The 17,847-nt window shown below is 31.0% G+C and overlaps 8 protein-coding genes across 8 annotated transcripts; 4 read left to right on the top strand and 4 right to left on the bottom strand.

The window, feature by feature from the left end:
* The first annotated feature begins 545 nt into the window (after positions 1 to 545).
* On the top strand, positions 546 to 3,193 carry LOC134832642 (endoplasmic reticulum-Golgi intermediate compartment protein 3). Its single transcript, XM_063846740.1, has 3 exons — positions 546 to 721; positions 784 to 1,527; positions 2,856 to 3,193. The coding sequence occupies exons 1-3, from the start codon at positions 619 to 621 to the stop codon at positions 3,191 to 3,193; spliced, it is 1,185 nt and encodes a 394-aa protein (XP_063702810.1). The 5' UTR covers positions 546 to 618.
* Positions 1,520 to 2,057, bottom strand: LOC134832656 (reactive oxygen species modulator 1). Its single transcript, XM_063846764.1, has 2 exons — positions 1,811 to 2,057; positions 1,520 to 1,756 (listed from the first exon to the last, which is right to left on the bottom strand). The coding sequence occupies exons 1-2, from the start codon at positions 1,951 to 1,953 to the stop codon at positions 1,648 to 1,650; spliced, it is 252 nt and encodes an 83-aa protein (XP_063702834.1). The 5' UTR covers positions 1,954 to 2,057; the 3' UTR covers positions 1,520 to 1,647.
* On the bottom strand, positions 2,785 to 4,429 carry LOC134832651 (transcription termination factor 3, mitochondrial). The gene is made up of 2 exons (XM_063846754.1): positions 3,624 to 4,429; positions 2,785 to 3,568 (listed from the first exon to the last, which is right to left on the bottom strand). Exons 1-2 carry the CDS (start codon positions 4,381 to 4,383, stop codon positions 3,291 to 3,293), a joined length of 1,038 nt encoding a protein of 345 aa, XP_063702824.1. The 5' UTR covers positions 4,384 to 4,429; the 3' UTR covers positions 2,785 to 3,290.
* A 61-nt stretch (positions 4,430 to 4,490) lies between these two features.
* On the top strand, positions 4,491 to 6,946 carry LOC134838061 (uncharacterized). The gene is made up of 2 exons (XM_063853506.1): positions 4,491 to 4,614; positions 4,673 to 6,946. The coding sequence occupies exons 1-2, from the start codon at positions 4,578 to 4,580 to the stop codon at positions 6,871 to 6,873; spliced, it is 2,238 nt and encodes a 745-aa protein (XP_063709576.1). The 5' UTR covers positions 4,491 to 4,577; the 3' UTR covers positions 6,874 to 6,946.
* Positions 6,947 to 8,052: 1,106 nt separating this feature from the next.
* On the bottom strand, positions 8,053 to 9,376 carry LOC134827986 (inorganic pyrophosphatase). Its single transcript, XM_063840911.1, has 3 exons — positions 9,217 to 9,376; positions 8,305 to 9,078; positions 8,053 to 8,247 (listed from the first exon to the last, which is right to left on the bottom strand). Exons 1-3 carry the CDS (start codon positions 9,281 to 9,283, stop codon positions 8,216 to 8,218), a joined length of 873 nt encoding a protein of 290 aa, XP_063696981.1. The 5' UTR covers positions 9,284 to 9,376; the 3' UTR covers positions 8,053 to 8,215.
* Positions 9,377 to 9,420: 44 nt separating this feature from the next.
* Positions 9,421 to 11,151, top strand: LOC134834729 (ankyrin repeat, SAM and basic leucine zipper domain-containing protein 1). The gene is made up of 3 exons (XM_063849488.1): positions 9,421 to 9,487; positions 9,553 to 9,689; positions 9,748 to 11,151. Exons 2-3 carry the CDS (start codon positions 9,621 to 9,623, stop codon positions 11,059 to 11,061), a joined length of 1,383 nt encoding a protein of 460 aa, XP_063705558.1. The 5' UTR covers positions 9,421 to 9,487; positions 9,553 to 9,620; the 3' UTR covers positions 11,062 to 11,151.
* Positions 11,152 to 14,391: 3,240 nt separating this feature from the next.
* Positions 14,392 to 15,964, top strand: LOC134832526 (activator of 90 kDa heat shock protein ATPase homolog 1). The gene is made up of 3 exons (XM_063846589.1): positions 14,392 to 14,587; positions 14,657 to 15,395; positions 15,455 to 15,964. Exons 1-3 carry the CDS (start codon positions 14,569 to 14,571, stop codon positions 15,723 to 15,725), a joined length of 1,029 nt encoding a protein of 342 aa, XP_063702659.1. The 5' UTR covers positions 14,392 to 14,568; the 3' UTR covers positions 15,726 to 15,964.
* Positions 15,965 to 16,568: 604 nt separating this feature from the next.
* Positions 16,569 to 17,735, bottom strand: LOC134827599 (large ribosomal subunit protein uL15). Its single transcript, XM_063840318.1, has 4 exons — positions 17,645 to 17,735; positions 17,326 to 17,392; positions 16,992 to 17,239; positions 16,569 to 16,786 (listed from the first exon to the last, which is right to left on the bottom strand). Exons 1-4 carry the CDS (start codon positions 17,648 to 17,650, stop codon positions 16,658 to 16,660), a joined length of 450 nt encoding a protein of 149 aa, XP_063696388.1. The 5' UTR covers positions 17,651 to 17,735; the 3' UTR covers positions 16,569 to 16,657.
* Between the last annotated feature and the right edge of the window lie 112 nt (positions 17,736 to 17,847).

Here is a 17,847-nt window from a genome sequence, read left to right as displayed (position 1 = left end):
TTTTTTATTTAAATTAAAATTTTATCTTATTTTTATTTTACTTAAATAAATTTTTTATTTAATTTAAATGAAATTTAATTTTTAAAAATTTAAAAAAAATATTTTATTTTAATTTTTAATTTTATTTTACTTCAAACAATTTTTTTAATACAAAGAATTAAATTTTAATTTTTTTGAAAATATTTTTTCAATTTTATTTCATGAATTTTCTTTCTGAATTGTATTTTAATAAAATTTTTATTTTAAAGAAGACAACAATTAATTAATTAAATAATTTTAAAGAAAAAAAATTTTTTTTTAAATTTATTTTTTAATTTTCTAATTATTTTATTTTTGATTTTAATTAAAATTTAATTCTATTTTATTTTGAATAATTTTTTTTATAATAATTTCTTTATAAAGAGGTTAATTGAGGCAACTAAATTAATTTAACTTAAATTTAAAAAAATTTATTAATTTATTTAAACGTGATTTTCATCAAAAGAATCTTCCCGTTACTCGGTATTTATCGGAATTTACTGCTCGGAATTTACGACAGAAATCTGACGTGTAAAGAAACGTAAACAAAAATCGGCAAATTGAAGTTTTCGTTCTGAATTCTGTGAGAAAATTCCAATAATGGCTCACAATGGACACCGCGTTCTCGATAGCATCAAGAAATTCGACGCCTTTTCCAAAACGATAGAAGACGCTCAAATCCGAACGCTTTCAGGCGCGACAAGTAAGTCCCTTGCCCTTCGCCAAAGCCACGAATACCAATTAATTTTCATGTTTTTCCTTCAGTTTCAGTCATTAGTTTTACGTTAATTTTAATCCTGGTTGTGTTGGAGTTCAATGCCTACCTTTCGCCGAACATTGAGCAGACGCTGTTCGTTGACACAACGCGATCTCACAAACTCCAGATAAATTTTGACCTTTTCATTCCCACAATTTCGTGCGATTATTTGTCGCTCGATGCCATGGACTCGACAGGCGAGCAACACATGCACATCGAGCACAATGTGTTCAAGCGACGCATGGATCTCGATGGAAATCCCATTGACGAAGCGAAAAAAGAGGACATAACGACACCAAAAAAGGCAAATGCGACAACAGAAAAGCCCGTGGAAACTGCTGTCGCTGAAGTGACGTGCGGAAGTTGTTACGGGGCGGAATTTAATGCGACTCATTGTTGCAATTCGTGTCAGGATGTCGTCGATGCGTACCGAGAAAAACGCTGGAACCCGAATATTCACGATTTTGAGCAATGTAAGAAGGAACAAGAGCTCGACAAAGCCAAGGAAGCATACGCATTGAAGGAAGCATGTCAAATTTACGGGAAAATCGAAGTAAATCGCATGAGCGGAAGTTTTCATTTGGCTCCCGGAAAATCATTTTCAATAAATCACATTCATGTGCACGACGTTCAACCATTTTTGTCGTCGACTTTTAACACGACGCACGTCATAAACCACTTATCGTTCGGCGAAAAGATCGATTACGCTTCGACACATCCGCTCGACGGAAGAAAAGCCATCGCTGAAGAAGGTAAGGACTCATTTTTTATTTAAAGGATATTTTTACAACTCGTCTATGCGCCTAAATTTCGTGTTTTTGTGTACGTAAAATGCTGTCTTAAAATTATATTTCAACGAAAATGCCATTTTTTTAACATCTAATGCCGGTACCGATTGCCATAAACGTGCCAAATGTACCGCCGCCTTGCAGCATGACTTTTCCGACGTTGTTGATTAATTCTCTGCCTCGAAGTCCCGCACTGTGAATTGAAAATTATGAAAAATTTGAATGAAAATTATGAAAAATAATTTACCGTAAAGCTCCGAAACCTCCGAAAAGAGCTCCAGATGCCATTCCAACACACATTCCAATTGTGAATCCCATTTTCATGCGATCGAAGCAACTGGGTTGTCCCATTTGACCTTGATTGTAGATTGTTCCGCTGGGCATCGGCATTTTTCAGGGGTTTTTATTTGCAATTGTCGTGAGAAAATCGGGATTTTGTGATTTTTTATCAATTTTTGATTTTTATTTCGTAACACGGTGTGACATTTATTCAGCTGTCATGTGAACGTCAAAGGTTCGAAGACTTGAAAATCTCGTTTTTTATTCAGTATTGAAGAGTTTCTTTTAATTTTTATTTAAAAAAAAATTTTTGAACAGAAATTTAATTAATTTTAATTGAATTTAAATTATTTAATTAATTTAATTTAAATTTAATTTGATTATTTAATTTAAAATTTTATTATTAATTTTTTTCAATTTATTAATTTTTTAAAATATTCAACTTAAATAAATTGAAAAAATAAATAAATGAAAATTAATAAAAATAATTTTGAACAGAAAATTTAATTAATTTATTTTTAATTTTATTATTTAATTTTTTATTCAAATATTTTTTTGTGAATTTTTATTTTTTTATAAAAAATAGAACTAAAAATTAAAAAAAAAATAAAATAAAAATAAATTCAAAAAGAAAATTTATATTTAATTAATTAATTTTTTATTTATTTTTTTTTTTTTTTGTAATTTTTTAAATACAAAATAATTTTTCAATCAAACATATTATTCATTTTTATTTAAAAAATTATTTATTTTAAAATAATTTAATTATTTATTTTTTAATTTTTTTTTTAAATTCTTAAATAAAATTTTTATTATTAAATAATTTTAATTAAAAATTAATTTTTCATTTTAATTTTTTTTATTAAAAAATTAATTTTAAATTTTTGGTTTAATTTTAAAATAAAAAATTGATTTCTTTTCATTTTTATTATTATTCAAAAATTTTTATAAAATTATTTAATTTTTTATTTACAATTTTTTTTCTAATTTTTCTTCTATTTTTCTCATTTCAGGCGGTTTCATGTTCAATTATTACCTGAAAATCGTGCCCACAATGTATGTCTTCCTCAACGGAACTGTTTTGCACACAAATCAATTTAGTGTGACGACGTATCAAAGAAGCGTTGCTGCCGGCAAAGGAGAAGGGGGCATGCCCGGCGTCTTTTTCAGCTACGAACTATCCCCTCTAATGGTAAAAATCACGGAAAAATCCAACTCCATCGGGCATTTAGCAACCAATATTTGTGCAATTGTTGGCGGAATCTACGTCGTTGCGAGCATAATTGACTCGTTTTTGCACAGTTCGATCCGCGTCATACGGAAAAAAGTCGAATTGGGCAAATTTAGTTAAGAGCTAGTTAATTTATTGTGACTAACTGTAAAAAAATTTCGAATCCTAACTTAAATTTAAGCAAAAAACTTGATATTAAACACCGAAAGACTTTAAATTAGAGCGTTTTCAAGAATTTCTCGTACTCTTCCATGCAGGATTTGGCAATGACGGTAACGAATTCCTCATTTGATGACTTCACCAAGGCTTCGAGAGGCACATAAAGCGGCAATTTTGGGTCATATTGGTCTCTTTTCAGGGATTTTAGGAACTCGTGACGTTGTTTAAGGATAAATTGACGAGTTTCGAGCAGCTCTGGCGTTTGAAGGATTCGTTCGTGCGAGAGTTTCATCTTTTTTTGGATGTATTCGAAGCGATTTAGGAGCTCGTCATGATCTAAAATTAAAAAAATAATAAGAAAATTGATAAATTTCACAAAAAAAATTCTTACTCATCATCATTATTCGTGGTTTCTTGAGCGTAAGTCGCTTCATTTCGTCTTGACTGAAGCCCATTTCCTCTTTTACGGAAAAAATACTCTTCTGTACGTGCATTGTATTGTATGTGATGAGCCTCGGTTGCTTTGTTGCAAGTTTTCGGACTTCATTTCCCGTCAATTCAAAGTTTTTCTGAAAAAATCCGAGACGTCGATCGATCCGGGGCGTACTGAACATCAACCAAAACGGATTTTTCTCGACAATTCTGACAATTGCTTCTTTTTTGAAATTTTTATACTCCAAATAATTCACTCGGGTCTGCAAATCTTGAATACTTTCCTTGAAAATCAGCGGATTTTTCGTAATAAACGCCCCAAAAACATCCGGCGAGACTCCAATGTCGTTCAGAAACATCAAATGATCCTTGCAATGCTTCTCGAAATCGAGTTCGAGGAAAAACTGACCCAATCCCTTTCGTTTTTCGATTTTGTACAAGTCGACGCCCATTTTTAGAAACTGTTGTAAGGTGTGAGATTTGTTCGCGTAAGCAGCTAAGTTGAAAGTTGGCTTCAAATACGGCGCAATTTCATCTAATTCTGTCGCGCCGCCCGGTTCAATGAGACTTTTTGGCTTTTCCTGTCGCAGAGCTTCGTTGATGTACGTTTGCATGTCCAAATCCGACAATTCTTCAATTTTCTGCAAGTGACAACAGCGTTGCGGGATGAAAATCGAGGGTCTCAATGCCCGAATAACGAGCAAAATATTTTTTTGCATTTTTATTTGTGGATTTTTTTGGATTTTCTGATGAAATTTCAACACATGAACCTTCAAAACAAAAATTTTTTGAGGTTATTTACGTTTGTTGACATTTAAAAAAAGGTAAACAAAACGAAATTTTTAAAAACCAAAAGTTACCTTGACGAATTTATCGAATTTTAAATGAATTTAAGTGTTTTTTAGTATCAAAAATGACAAATTTACAAGAAAAAATCTTCACTAACGACGGTAAGTTTGAATTTTTATCAAAAAATTAATTTTTAAAGCTTTTTTCTTTAATTTTTAGAAGTCATCAAGAAAGTTTCTCTCTACATAAATCGCGAAATCGACAAAAAAGAAATTATGATGAAATCTTTTCTCAAAGTTTTGCTTGCGGAAAGCCTTCAAATGGAAATTCACAAGCTAAAAAATATAGAAAGGCAAGAATTGTACCGAGAAACTGCGAAATTAATCGCTCAATATCGAGTAGGAAGCGGAAATGAGCGAACTTGGTCTGCGTTTTCGTGTCATTTGATTAATTCCTTGAAAAATCACAAGTTGGGAGTGAAGCTTTTTTGTGAAATGCCTCCGAATGTTCCTGAAAAATCTGAAAAAGAAGCAGAAAATGAAGTTTTAAAGACTGACGTGTCGAAAAATGAAGCGATGAAAGAGAATTTAACAAATTCAGAGACAGAACCTGCGATAAAAAGAGAAATTTTAACGACTGAAGTACCTTCGGAAGTAGTTCAAGAAACTCAAATGGTGCAAATTCCCCCAGAAATTGTTCATGAAATTGAAAAAATTTTCATAAAAGAGGAGAAAATGGATGTTGACGAGAAAAAAGTTGATTCGACGAACACAAAAACGTCTCAAAATCAACTTGAGGAGGAAAAAAGTTCAATTTTTGAAGAAGGGAGTTCAAGAAAAAATCGAATTTCATCCATAGAATCAAATTTATCAACAGCTTCGAGTAAAAAATCTCAAAAAAATGACGAAATTGGTACGGAAAAGCAACTTTTGGAGTCCAAAAGAGACGAAACTCCTCCTAAAACGACAGAAAATGAAGAAAATTTCATCACAAAAAATCAAAAATTGAGAAATAGCAGAAATTTGTCAACAGAATCTAATATTTCAACATCTTCGAGCAAAAAATCTCACAAAAATGATCATCAAATTACCGAACCTCATCAAGAAAATGATGAAAATCCAATGACTTCCAAGCGAAAAATGAGAAAAAGTCGAAATATTTCCATTGAATCGACTTCTTCGACAACTTCCAACAGACAAACTCGTTCAAGGTCCTCCATTTCCAAGGAACTAGACGAAGTAGAGTCAAAAACTCCTCAAAGACGGAACCGAAGATCAACAAATAGCGTCACAGAGTCAAACATTTCGACTGAAAATGCTTCCGTCACATCTGAAAACTCAATTTTGGACCAAAAAACTGAGACTGAAGTAATAACTCCCCAAAGAAAAGGTCGAAAATCGAAAAATTCTGAGATCTCGAATGTCAACGAGAAGAAAAAGACCAAAAAAATTAGCAAAAAAATGATTTACAATGTCGAAAACTTACTTTTGCACAACAATCCAAAGCTGAAACTCGCCTTAAACTGTTCCGTCAACAAAATTTGTAATTATTCGTTCTCACTTCATTCCAAAACTTTGAGTCTCGAGATGCATCCGAACCCTCCGAACAAAGGAACGCAACTAATTCCCATCACAGATGTCGATATCAGCAAATTACTTTACTGGCCAGGCGTTGGAATTCGTCTCAGCTTACCTGAAATCGAGATTTTTCGGTTTTGCGCTTCGAATGCGACACAAAATTTGATTCCTCCGTTTTTGGAAATCGCCGAAGATTCTTTCGAGCATACAAGGGAGAACGATTTGGGCTGTTTTAAGTCATTCAATAACGAAGGAGCTGATTTATCAACATTTGTCGTCGAGTATTACTTGGAATTTATTATTGCGGCGAGCAAAGTCAGCAACTTTTCGAAGCAACAAGAGCTTGAAACTGTGATAAAAACATTTTTAGAGGATTTAAAGAGACTTCCCTTTTATCGTTTGAAGACTGAATTTTCCTTTTTTTGTGCCTCCAACAAGTATTATCGGGATTTCGAAGGACAAACTGCAGAAAATGACGATCGAGAGTCCCTGAATTTGCGTGAAATTTATAATCCGGAAGTCGTGATTTGCATCAAAAGATGCAGTTTTGAGAAAAATGCTGAAATTGACACGGAAGCCATGAATGAATACTTCAAAAAAATTATTTTAGATAAAAATCCGGAAGAAATTGAGAAATTTAATAATATGTTGAATCAAGGATTTGCATTGCAAGATCTCGATTGTGCGGATAAGAAATTTACGGGACCTTTGAAAGTTACTTTACTGTGCGATCATTTGGGAATGATACCCGATAAAGAATTTTATTGTGTTAAATGTATGTTTTTCGGAAAAATTGGAGATCTGGCAGAAAGGAAATGGGTTCATGAGTGCCAAAAATTTTAATTTTTTTAATGTTTTTAGAGAAATTTTTTAAATGTTTAAAATAAAAATTAATAAAAAAAAAATAAAATATTTTTTCTCGTATTTGAATTTTTTAATAATAAAAATTAAAAAAAAACAATCTTCACTCATTTTAATTTATTTATTTTAAATTTTAATATTTTTAAATTGTGAAATTAAATTTTATTATTTTTTTTTTGTTAATCGAAAAAATGTTTGAAACAAAAATTCAAAATTTTTGAAATTTAATATTTAAAGTTTAGAATACTTTTCAAATTAAATTATTATTTTTTTAGTTTAAATATTTAATATTTTTTTAATTTATAATTTTTTTATAGATTTTTTTTAGAATGATGATAAAAATTAAATAGAAAAATTAAAATTAAATTTTTCGTATTTGGATTTTTTAATAAAAATTAAAAAAAAAATTTAGTCTTTTTATATTTTTTTTAATTTTAAATTTTTTCTTTCAATTTAAATTAAATTAAATTAAATAAATTTTTCATATTAAACTTTCACCCAAATTAAAAAATTTTATTTATTAAAAAAAATAATTTTTTTTTAATTTTGTAATTTTAACCAATTTTAAAAATTTATAAAGTGTTTGATAAAAAAAAATATAATTCAAAATAAAAATAAAAAATTTCTCATAATTTAATTTTAGTTTTTCAATTTTCAAATTTTGAATTTCACAAATTTTAAAAAAATTTCTTATATTTTCATTAAATTTTATTAATTAAAAAAATAATAATAAAATTTTGTGATAAAAATAAAAATTGTCATAAAAAATTTAATTTTTTTTTTGTAAAATCGAAAAAATTTTTAAAGAAATCAGTTTTTCTAAAATCTTTTAATTTTGTTAATTAATTTTTTATTAAAATTTCCATTAATACTATTTTAAACAAATTATTTTTTATAAATTATTTTAATTGTTTTTTTTTAAATTTAATTAATTAATTTTAATAATTATTTTTTATTTTAATATTCTATATCATTAAATTTTCTCAACAATTTTTTTTAAATATTTTATAAAATTTTTTATCTTCAGAAGAGAAACAAACCATAAAGTGAAAATAAAAAAAATATGAAAACCACGTTTCAGTAGTTCTTTGATCGATTTTGGTCTAAAATACGATAAGAAAAAACCTCAAACCTCAAAAAATGATAAAAAAAAAATCATCGTTGATAGTTTACGAGCGCTATATTTATTGTTTCTAACTTTTATTTTACAATTATCTAATCGATACAACAATTAAAGGACGCTCTGCAAATAATTGAACCACCAAATGAGTAAACAATGCGTGCATCTTTCGTTACTTTCTCGCCTTTTTGTTGATTTTTCCTTTTACATCAAATGCACGTAATGCCATTTGTCGACTAAAAAAGAAAAAAAAAAATCAATATTTGATCAAATTCCGAAGTCATTTTACTTACTTTCATCGGAGAGCGGTTGAGCTTCTCCCCCATTCGATGCCTTTTGGAGAATATCATCAGCTTGATCGTTCGAAATGGTATGCGGCGAATTCTCGACTGTGACATTCGCGCGCGAAATTTCCGACTCTTCTTGTCCATTGATGAGCCCCTGCCAGAATTTGTGCGTTTCCTCAACGACTTTCGTGGCGAATTCGGCTCCCTTTGCCTCGCCATTAAATGCGAATTTATTTTCTGGCTTGCCATCGGGCATTTTGTAAATTTTGAACCATTCGACGGATGCCTTCAACAATCCAGGGAAAAGTCGTTCGACATCAGCAACATCATTTAATTTATCGGCATTTGGATCTTTAACGTCGATCGTGATGACTTTCCAATCCGTTTCGCCTTCGTCGATGAGAGCGATTGTCCCGAGAATTTTCACTTGCTTCACTTCGCCGCGTTTCGCGACACGATATCCGATTTCGAGCACGTCAATTGGGTCGTTGTCGCCCTTGCAACCCGTTCCCGGGTCTAAATGGTCGGGATTTTCCCATGTTTGAGGAAAAGCACCGTAATTCCAGATGTATCCGTGATGCGGGAAGCAATTCGCCACAAAACGCAATTTTCCCTTTTTCACATCTTGCTTAATGGGATTCAATCCTTCGGCGAGGGAAATTTCCATTTTGGCGTTGGTCCATCGGGGAATCTCGACAACCATGTTAAAAACCTGTTTCGAGTCGTCGGCATAAAGCGGGATGTCGTGCATCGGCGAAATCAAGTTGCCCGACTCATTTTCTGCAACGAAAAATAAAAAAACGTCACTGATAAAAATCAACAAGGTTATCGGAAAGACAATCATTTTTAATTATTATCGACAAAAAAAAATTAAAAAAAAAATTGTGACGTTGGCGGCATGGAAATTTTTTTACTTACTGAAGAAAATACGATAATCCAAGGAATGTGGCTCGCCGCGCTCGATAATTTGATATTTGTTTACCATTTTGGGGAAGTTTACGTTGCTTGAGGCAAAAGAACGCTGGCAGAAAAGTGAACTTGCTCGCGTCGCAAGAACAGGAGAAATGAGTCGAGCCACGATTGACATCTGGAAATGTTGCGATTTCTGCTAATTCAAGTCATATCACTATTTGACGGGTGTCGAAATCGAAAAAAAAGGCGCACGGATCATTTTCTAAAACAAAAAAAGGTAAAAAATTCAAGTTTTTTCAATAAAAATCATTTAAAAAATTATAAAAATTGAAAATTTCAAAGGTCAAAAACTTACCTGAGTAGAAATTACAAAGAAACATTCCATAAAAAGCGTATTTTGACACGAAAAAATGTACCGGCCCGGCGGATTATCCGATTCTGATGACTATTCCGACGAATTTGACGATGGATTTGATCGTGCAAGTTCAATTTTTGTCTTGATTTCTATTAAAAATCATAATTTTCATTGATTTTTAGCCAAAACAGCGTGCATTTCGCATTGTCAAGACCAAACAAGAGGAATTGGAAGAAGAAATGTACCAAGCAATCGTCGATGGTGATCTCCAAAAGTTAAAATCTGTATTAGAAAGTGTTCCCATTAACTTGGATGACACTTTTCGCTCGGGATATACTCTTCTAATGTACGCCTGTGTCGAAGCCCATCCCGAAATCGTGCGATTTCTCATCGAAAAAGGCGCCACAGTCAATATGGAAGTCGAATCTTTCACACCGCTGATGATGGCATGTCGTGCCGAGAAGGATTCCGCTCGTGTTTTTGACATTGTGCAACAATTGATGGCAAATGGAGCTGTTGTGAACCAATCGAGCGTTTATGGAGAGACTCCCTTAATTTTCGCCTGTCAAAATGGTCATACGGAAGTTGTGCGTTTAATTATCAAAGAAGCCTCATTAGATGCGTGCAATAATCAACTTGGAAATACGGCGATATTTTTTGCTGTTGAAAAAAATCATTTGGAAATCGTAAAACTGCTGCTTGAGCACGGCGCTTCTTATAATATTACAAATCGTCAAGGCTACTTACCGAAAGTCATCGCCGAAATGCACGGATTTGCCGATATTGTCGATTTATTTCCGAAAAATGAGGAAATTTATCAAATCCCGGACACTTTTTTATGTTATCAACATTACACGGATCAAGTTCCCGGCTTATTTGGACAAAAACCAGCAGCTCCGCCCTATTTTTATCGCATTCGTGAGATTTTAAACGGATTGGAGCTTGATTCGCTGCTTCCATTACTTGCCAAATCGAGTACAAGCCTTCCGCAGTTCCTGACAATGAATGAAGAGAAACTCTCAGCAGCTGGAATTGACTTGCCAATTTTTCAGAAGAAGATTTTGCATGGGTTATTGCGATTTCATGCACATAAATGGGCGAAAACAAGTATCGCGCCTCTTACGAAGTCAAGTCATGTTGATCATTTTCATGTTTTTTCGATGATGGCGGCACATTTGCAACATTTGGTTGTCCTGAGATGCAGTTTGGTTTATATTTTGCAACTTGTGAAGGATCATCCGACATTTCCGAAGCCTCAGATTAAGGAAATTTGGAATGTTATGAAGAATTTGGAGACTTATATGCAAGAGTTGCATAAGATTTTTGTGATAATTGACAAGAAACGTCGCGTTGAACCGAAAATTGATGAAATAACGGCTGAAAAAGCGAAGAAAATGCCGCAGAAGAATGTCTTTACGAAGAAAATTGTTAAGTTTTCGTCAGTTTTGGGAGTTTTTGCATTAGTTGGAGTGTTCCTTATTAAGAAATTAACGTAAAAAATGAAATTTAAGTACAAATATTTAACATTAAAATTATTTAAAAATTAAATTTTTAAGATCTGAACAAGAAATAAAATTTAGAAAAATTTTCAATATTTTTGATTTTATCTTTCAAAAAATTTTCAAAAAAAAAAAAAATTGCTGCAATTTTTAATTTTAAAACTGAATTTTTAATAATAATTTCACTTTTTTTTTCAATTTTTTTCAATTTTTGTCTTAAAAAATTTCACATTTTTGTTTTAAAAACTAAATCAAGAGCAAAAAAACTGTGTCAAAAACTGTGTCAAAGCCAATTTTGTCAAATCTTGCTCCAAATGGATTGAAATTTGTCAGAGGGCTCTAATTTATCATTTTTAATCATTTTATAACTCAAAACTGCAAAAAATTGAAACTGAAAAAAAAAACTTTTCTTTGACATAGTTTTGTTTTAAAAACTAAATCAAGAGCAAAAAAACTGTGTCAAAAACTGTGTCAAAGCCAATTTTGTCAAATCTTGCTCCAAATGGATTGAAATTTGTCAGAGGGCTCTAATTTATCATTTTTAATCATTTTATAACTCAAAACTGCCAAAAAATTGAAACTGAAAAAAAAAACTTTCTTTGACATAGTTTTGTTTTAAAAACTAAATCAAGAGCAAAAAAACTGTGTCAAAAACTGTGTCAAAGCCAATTTTGTCAAATCTTGCTCCAAATGGATTGAAATTTGTCAGAGGGCTCTAATTTATCATTTTTAATCATTTTATAACTCAAAACTTCAAAAAAATTGAAACTGAAAATTTTTTAAGTTTTTTCAAAATTTGAATTGGATGTGAAAGTTTAGGCCTTTTTTAACAATTTGTGTTGAAACTTGACCGACTCCTCGAATTCGTTATCAATTCGGCAAGTGATAAGAAAAGGGTTGTTTTTGGCGTGTTTTTTCAAACGCAATTTGCGGAAGGAAAAATTTCAGTAATCGGGAAAAAAATCCAATGGGGATATAATTTAGCACTAAATCTAAGACATCCATGAAAAAATTCCGCGAGATTTGCTCTTTTACTTACGGAGATATGCTCGCAAACATCGGTGTTGCGTAAACGCAACGTCCGTCCTTAGATAGTAATAAAATTATAATATATGGAATATGAAAGTTTCACAAATGAAGAGTTGTTATGAAAATTATTTGGCTAAAAATAGCTCTAAACTAATGAAAAAGAACTTAGAAGTGCAAAAAAATATTGAGATGAACTTTTTTCCTTCATAAATTGATGTTCTGAAGGGGTATAAAAGGAAAAATTTCAAAAAAATTGGCGACGAAACACAAAAACTTAACAAATTTGACCTCGAAAGTCTCTAAATTTAATCAAAAAACAGTTAAAAATACAACAAAACACTCTAAATTGAGCAGAAAGTCAGTTTTGGTACAGATGAGGCCCTCAATAGCTCAATAACTGATATCCATGAGTTCATAAATCGAAATTTTTTGACGAAAATCTGATTAAATTTCAAAAGTTTTATATTTTTTATGTGTAATTAGATACTTTTGACACTTTTGTGAACAAACATCTTGTTTTTACATGGATTTGAAATTTGACTCAAATTCAAAAATTTTACATGCATGTGCCGGACGTTGCGTTTACGCAACACCATGTTTCTCTATGTTAGACCACAGCTACCAAAAATTTTTTGATGCAGTATTGTTTGTGGTCTAAAAGGCTCTCACTATACCAAATTTCATTAAAAAATTCCAACGTTTTCTCAAAGTGGTCCCAAATGGGTTAAAAACTAAATCAAGAGCAAAAAAACTGTGTCAAAAACTGTGTCAAAGCCAATTTTGTCAAATCTTGCTCCAAATGGATTGAAATTTGTCAGAGGGCTCTAATTTATCATTTTTAATCATTTTGTAACTCAAAACTGCCAAAAAATTAAAACTGAAAAAAAATTTTTTTTTGACATAGTTTTGTTTTGAAAACTAAATCAAGAACAAAAAAACTGTGTCAAAAACTGTGTCAAAGCAATTTTTGTCAAATCTTGCTCCAAATGGATTGAAATTTGTCAGAGGGCTCTAATTTATCATTTTTAATCATTTTATAACTCAAAACTGCCAAAAAATTGAAACTGAAAAAAAAAATTTCTTTGACATAGTTTTGTTTTAAAAACTAAATCAAGAGCAAAAAAACTGTGTCAAAAACTGTGTTTAAGCCAATTTTGTCAAATCTTGCTCCAAATGGATTGAATTTTGTCAGAGGGCTCTAATTTATCATTTTTAATCATTTTTTAACTCAAAACTGCCAAAAAATTGAAACTAAAAAAAAATTTTTTCTTTGACATAGTTTTGTTTTGAAAACTAAATCAAGAAAAAAACTGTGTCAAAAACTGTGTCAAAGCCAATTTTGTCAAATCTTGCTCCAAATGGATTGAAATTTGTCAGAGGGCTCTAATTTATCATTTTTAATCATTTTGCAACTCAAAACTGCCAAAAAATTGAAACTGAAAAAAAATTTTTTCTTTGACATAGTTTTGTTTTAAAAACTAAATCAAAAGCAAAAAAACTGTGTCAAAGCCAATTTTGTCAAATCTTGCTCCAAATGGATTGAAATTTGTCAGAGGGCTCTAATTTATCATTTTTAATCATTTTGCAACTCAAAACTGCCAAAAAAATGAAACTGAAAAAAAATTTTTTCTTTGACATAGTTTTGTTTTAAAAACTAAATCAAGAGCAAAAAAACTGTGTCAAAAACTGTGTCAAAGCCATTTTTTTCAAATATTGCTCCGAATGGATAAAAATTTGTCAGAGGGCTCTAATTTATCATTTTTAATCATTTTCTAACTCAAAACTGCCAAAAAATTGAAACTGAAAAAAAATTTTTTCTTTGACATAGTTTTGTTTTGAAAACTAAATCAAGAGCAAAAAAACTGTGTCAAAGCCAATTTTGTCAAATCTTGCTCCAAATGGATTGAAATTTGTCAGAGGGCTCTAATTTATCATTTTTAATCATTTTATAACTCAAAACTGCCAAAAAATTGAAACTGAAAAAAAATTTTTTCTTTGACATAGTTTTGTTTTAAAAACTAAATCAAGAGCAAAAAAACTGTGTCAAAAACTGTGTCAAAGCCAATTTTGTCAAATCTTGCTCCAAATGGATTGAAATTTATCAGAGGGCTCTAATTTATCATTTTTAATCATTTTATAACTTTAAAATAAAAAAAATTAAATTGAACAAAAAATTCCCCCTCCTCTTCGAATTTTACCCCCATGGAAATCCTCGTCATTATCTTCAATTGCAATCCAGTCACGAGCCTCTTCATGCAACGACGAGACGAATGAAATTGATAAACGCATATCGAGAACATTCGAGAGACAACATTCGAGAGCTCAAAAAGTTGTTACCGCACGCCAGAAAAATCCCAAATTTGCATCGAAAACACACAAAAAATAAAAAATCCTCAAACAAGGCCTTAAAACTTAAATCGAAACGCATTTTTATCACGTGAGATCTAAAGTTTAAGCAGAAAATCAAAGCAAAAAATGGCAAAATGGGGTGAAGGTAAGAACTTGATTCAAATTTTTTCCGCAAAAGAGAATAAATTTCAATAATTTTTTTTTGTCATTTAAGGTGATCCACGTTGGATCGTTGAAGAGAGACCCGACGCCACAAATGTCAATAATTGGCATTGGACTGAAAAGAATGCGACGCCATGGTCGAAAGACAAGCTGAAACAGTTGCTCGAAGGCTTGGAAATCAAGAAAAACGGCATTCATTGTCGCATCAAGTCATGCGAAAAATTAGAAGGCGAAGCAACGGCAAATAATCGTAAAGGAAAATTGATCTTTTTCTACGAATGGGATATCGTGCTCAAGTGGGAAGGCAAGTTGGAGGGCGACGAAAAGTTTGTGACAGACGGCAAAGCGACAATTCCTAACCTCAGTGAGGAAAATGACATCGATGAAGTCGAAATTACCATCTCCATTGACGAATCCAACGAACTGAACGAGCGCATAAAGGCTTTCATGTACAACGTTGGGCGCGACAAGATCCGCGAGCAACTCGATTCTTACGTGAAAACGCTCAAACTGGATTTCGCCAAAGGATTAATTCTGCCCTCGAAGGACGGCGCGAAGGATAGTGATAAAGTTGTGATCAAAAACAACACGATGATCAACAAAAAAATCGAAATGCAGCCCGTGATCGATCCAAAAGCCAATGTCGGAGTTCGCATCGAATGCGAAACGATCAACATCACCGAATCCTTCAGATGTCGCGCCGCTGAGCTATACGACGCACTTACGAACAAAGAAATGGTCGCTGCCTTCACGCGAGGAGATGTCAAAATGGAAGCCATAAAGGGGGGAGAGTAAGTAAAAAAAATTTTTTCGCAAAAAAAAAATTAATAAAAAATTTTATTTTTTGTAGATTTCAATTATTCGGCGGAAATATCTCAGGAAAATTCGACGAACTCGTACCTCACAGCAAAATTACGCAAACTTGGCGATACAAACAGTGGCCCGGCGGGCATCATTCGCACGTAACTCTCGAATTAAGTGAGCAGGACGATCACACGGAGCTCAAGTTGACACAAACGAGTGTGCCCGTCTCCGATTTGGAGAATACCAAACAAAATTGGAGCCGATACTATTTCGAAAGTATTAAACGGACTTTTGGTTTCGGAACATTCTTGTATTGAAAAATTTCCTTGTTTAGCTTTGTATACCAATATTTAAATAAAGTAATGATTAGATGCGCGCGCGCTCCCCAATTAAATTATTATTTTAATTTTTTTTTTTTTTTTATTAAAAAAATTAAGGTCGATTTAAAAATTTAAAAAAATTTTGCTTAAAATTTTTTTTTTTTTTTATAAAAAATTAATTTTCAATTTTTTTTATATATTTTTTGTCCAAAAATTCTCATTAAAAAATAAAAATTAACTCGATTTTGAGAAAAAAAATATTTTCAAAATAAAAATTAAATTTTTAATTTTATTTTTAAAATTGAAAAAAAAAATATTCTTTAAAATTTATTTATTTATAAAATCTTTTTTTTTCAATTTTTTTTAAATTTAAAAAATTATTTATTTTAAAAATTTTTTAAAATTTAAATTTTTTGCTGAGAATTTTTCATTCAATTAAAAAAATTTATTTTAAAAATATTTTATTTTATTTTTTTTAAAAATATTTTTTTATGTTTTCTTAATTTTTTTACGAAAAAAAATAAATAAATAAAATATTTGATGAAAATTTTAAAAATAAAAATTTAGGAAAATATTTAAAATATAGACTTGAAATTAAAATTAAAATAATTTTCTTTAATTTTTTTTCATCAAAAAAATATTTTTAATTGATTTTTTTTAAATTGCTCCTCATAATTTATCAAAAAATAATTTTTATGAAAAATCGAAAAATTTTTTAATTTTTTTATCGACCTAAATTAGCTTAATTTTTGACTTGAAAACATCAAAAATGCTCGTAAACGCACCCCATGAATAAAAAAATTATTGAAATTGAATAAAAATTTTAAAAATAAAACAAAATTTTGTGTTTTTTCTTTTGTTTTTGTATTAATCGTAAAATTTCTTTGTACAGCGGTTGGAATTTCGTACAAAATGCAGTTTTTAGTCTCTTAAGCTCTCAAGATGCAAGCTCCTCCTGCAGCCTTGATTTTGTTCTCGGCTTTGTGTGAGACGTATTTTGCCTTAACAATAATTGGTTGCTTGGGGAGATGTCCATGGCCCAACAATTTGTAATAGCCCTGAAAGGTAAAAAGAAAATTTTTCATTAAAATTTAATTTTTTAAAAAAAATTTAAAGATTTTTAAGGAATTTTTGTTAAAAAAAAATCAGTATGTACGAATCGACATGGATTTTGTGGAGATGTACGCTCCGTTCAGTCCGCCCGTACGAAATGTCTTCATTCAAAAATTTCCCGAATAAAATATTTTTGATAAAAAAACTTACAAATTGAACGATGTCAACAACGGGCACCTTTTTGGGGTCCTTTTGGCATTCCAAACGTTTCTCCTCGCCGACAAGCGACCACAATTTGTCCAAATTGATTGTGGGACAGAATTGGTGATTACGATTCAAATGGAAATTTCTCATGCCAACTTTGCCGAAATAACCGGGATGGTATTTGTCAAAGTTGATGCGATGATGATGCATACCACCGGCATTACCGCGACCTCCGGGATGCTTGCGGTGCTTGCCTGAAAGGAAAATTCATCCATTAACATCCGAATTTTGAGGTTAACTTGATAAAATTTGAAGAATTCTTCAAAAAATGGCAACTTACCAATACGACCATGACCGTGACTGACATGCCCACGAAGCTTTCTGGTCTTTTTCCTTTTTTTGAGGGTCTGAAAATTAAAGAAAAATCAAAATTTAGTGTTTGTGTTTCATTCATGTCTCAATTGAGTCTAATGTGTGTGCACGAAAGTTATACGAGGGCCACGAGGGCATGGATTTTCGACACTTTTTGCACATTTTTACTGCTTTTAATTGTTAAACTCCGTTAAATTCTCCTTCAGGAAGAGGAAAACTCAAGATTTGAACAATTTTTCAGCAGTAAAACACATTTTTTACACGAAAAATTGAAGAAAATTACTCACAGCCATGTTTTCTGGTTAATGATACGCGAGAAAAGAAAGACTCACACGTTTTGGTTGTCAATTTTCTGTCAAATTTGACATGCAAATGGAACAAACAACGGCGAAACTGTGAAAAATGAACTTTTTTTGAATTAATTTTTGGATTCTATGAAGTTTTTTGACAATTTTATTGATTTAATTTCGAATTTTAGACAAAATTTCAA

The sequence above is a fragment of the Culicoides brevitarsis genome, chromosome 1, assembly GCF_036172545.1.
Source record: "Culicoides brevitarsis isolate CSIRO-B50_1 chromosome 1, AGI_CSIRO_Cbre_v1, whole genome shotgun sequence".
NCBI lineage: Eukaryota > Metazoa > Arthropoda > Insecta > Diptera > Ceratopogonidae > Culicoides > Culicoides brevitarsis.
The sequence above is the reverse complement of the archived record's forward strand: the minus strand, read 5'-3'. Positions and strand labels throughout refer to the sequence as shown.

Bases quoted from the DNA above. Each gene is read 5' to 3' on its own strand.
- LOC134832642 (XM_063846740.1), top strand. From the start codon at position 619: ATGGCTCACAATGGACACCGCGTTCTCGATAGCATCAAGAAATTCGAC. The intron at 722-783 runs GTAAGTCCCTTG...TTTTTCCTTCAG, and splicing joins AACGCTTTCAGGCGCGACAA to TTTCAGTCATTAGTTTTACG. The intron at 1,528-2,855 runs GTAAGGACTCAT...TTCTCATTTCAG, and splicing joins AAAAGCCATCGCTGAAGAAG to GCGGTTTCATGTTCAATTAT.
- LOC134832656 (XM_063846764.1), bottom strand. From the start codon at position 1,953: ATGCCGATGCCCAGCGGAACAATCTACAATCAAGGTCAAATGGGACAA. The intron at 1,757-1,810 runs GTAAATTATTTT...TTCAATTCACAG, and splicing joins GGAGGTTTCGGAGCTTTACG to TGCGGGACTTCGAGGCAGAG.
- LOC134832651 (XM_063846754.1), bottom strand. From the start codon at position 4,383: ATGCAAAAAAATATTTTGCTCGTTATTCGGGCATTGAGACCCTCGATT. The intron at 3,569-3,623 runs GTAAGAATTTTT...TTTTAATTTTAG, and splicing joins ACCACGAATAATGATGATGA to ATCATGACGAGCTCCTAAAT.
- LOC134838061 (XM_063853506.1), top strand. From the start codon at position 4,578: ATGACAAATTTACAAGAAAAAATCTTCACTAACGACG. The intron at 4,615-4,672 runs GTAAGTTTGAAT...TTTAATTTTTAG, and splicing joins AAAAATCTTCACTAACGACG to AAGTCATCAAGAAAGTTTCT.
- LOC134827986 (XM_063840911.1), bottom strand. From the start codon at position 9,283: ATGGTAAACAAATATCAAATTATCGAGCGCGGCGAGCCACATTCCTTG. The intron at 9,079-9,216 runs GTAAGTAAAAAA...TTTTCGTTGCAG, and splicing joins GGATTATCGTATTTTCTTCA to AAAATGAGTCGGGCAACTTG. The intron at 8,248-8,304 runs GTAAGTAAAATG...TTTCTTTTTTAG, and splicing joins TCAACCGCTCTCCGATGAAA to TCGACAAATGGCATTACGTG.
- LOC134834729 (XM_063849488.1), top strand. From the start codon at position 9,621: ATGTACCGGCCCGGCGGATTATCCGATTCTGATGACTATTCCGACGAA. The intron at 9,690-9,747 runs GCAAGTTCAATT...ATTGATTTTTAG, and splicing joins TTGACGATGGATTTGATCGT to CCAAAACAGCGTGCATTTCG.
- LOC134832526 (XM_063846589.1), top strand. The intron at 15,396-15,454 runs GTAAGTAAAAAA...TATTTTTTGTAG, and splicing joins GAAGCCATAAAGGGGGGAGA to ATTTCAATTATTCGGCGGAA.
- LOC134827599 (XM_063840318.1), bottom strand. The intron at 17,240-17,325 runs GTAAGTTGCCAT...TTTTCCTTTCAG, and splicing joins TCACGGTCATGGTCGTATTG to GCAAGCACCGCAAGCATCCC. The intron at 16,787-16,991 runs GTAAGTTTTTTT...TTTACCTTTCAG, and splicing joins TTGTTGACATCGTTCAATTT to GGCTATTACAAATTGTTGGG.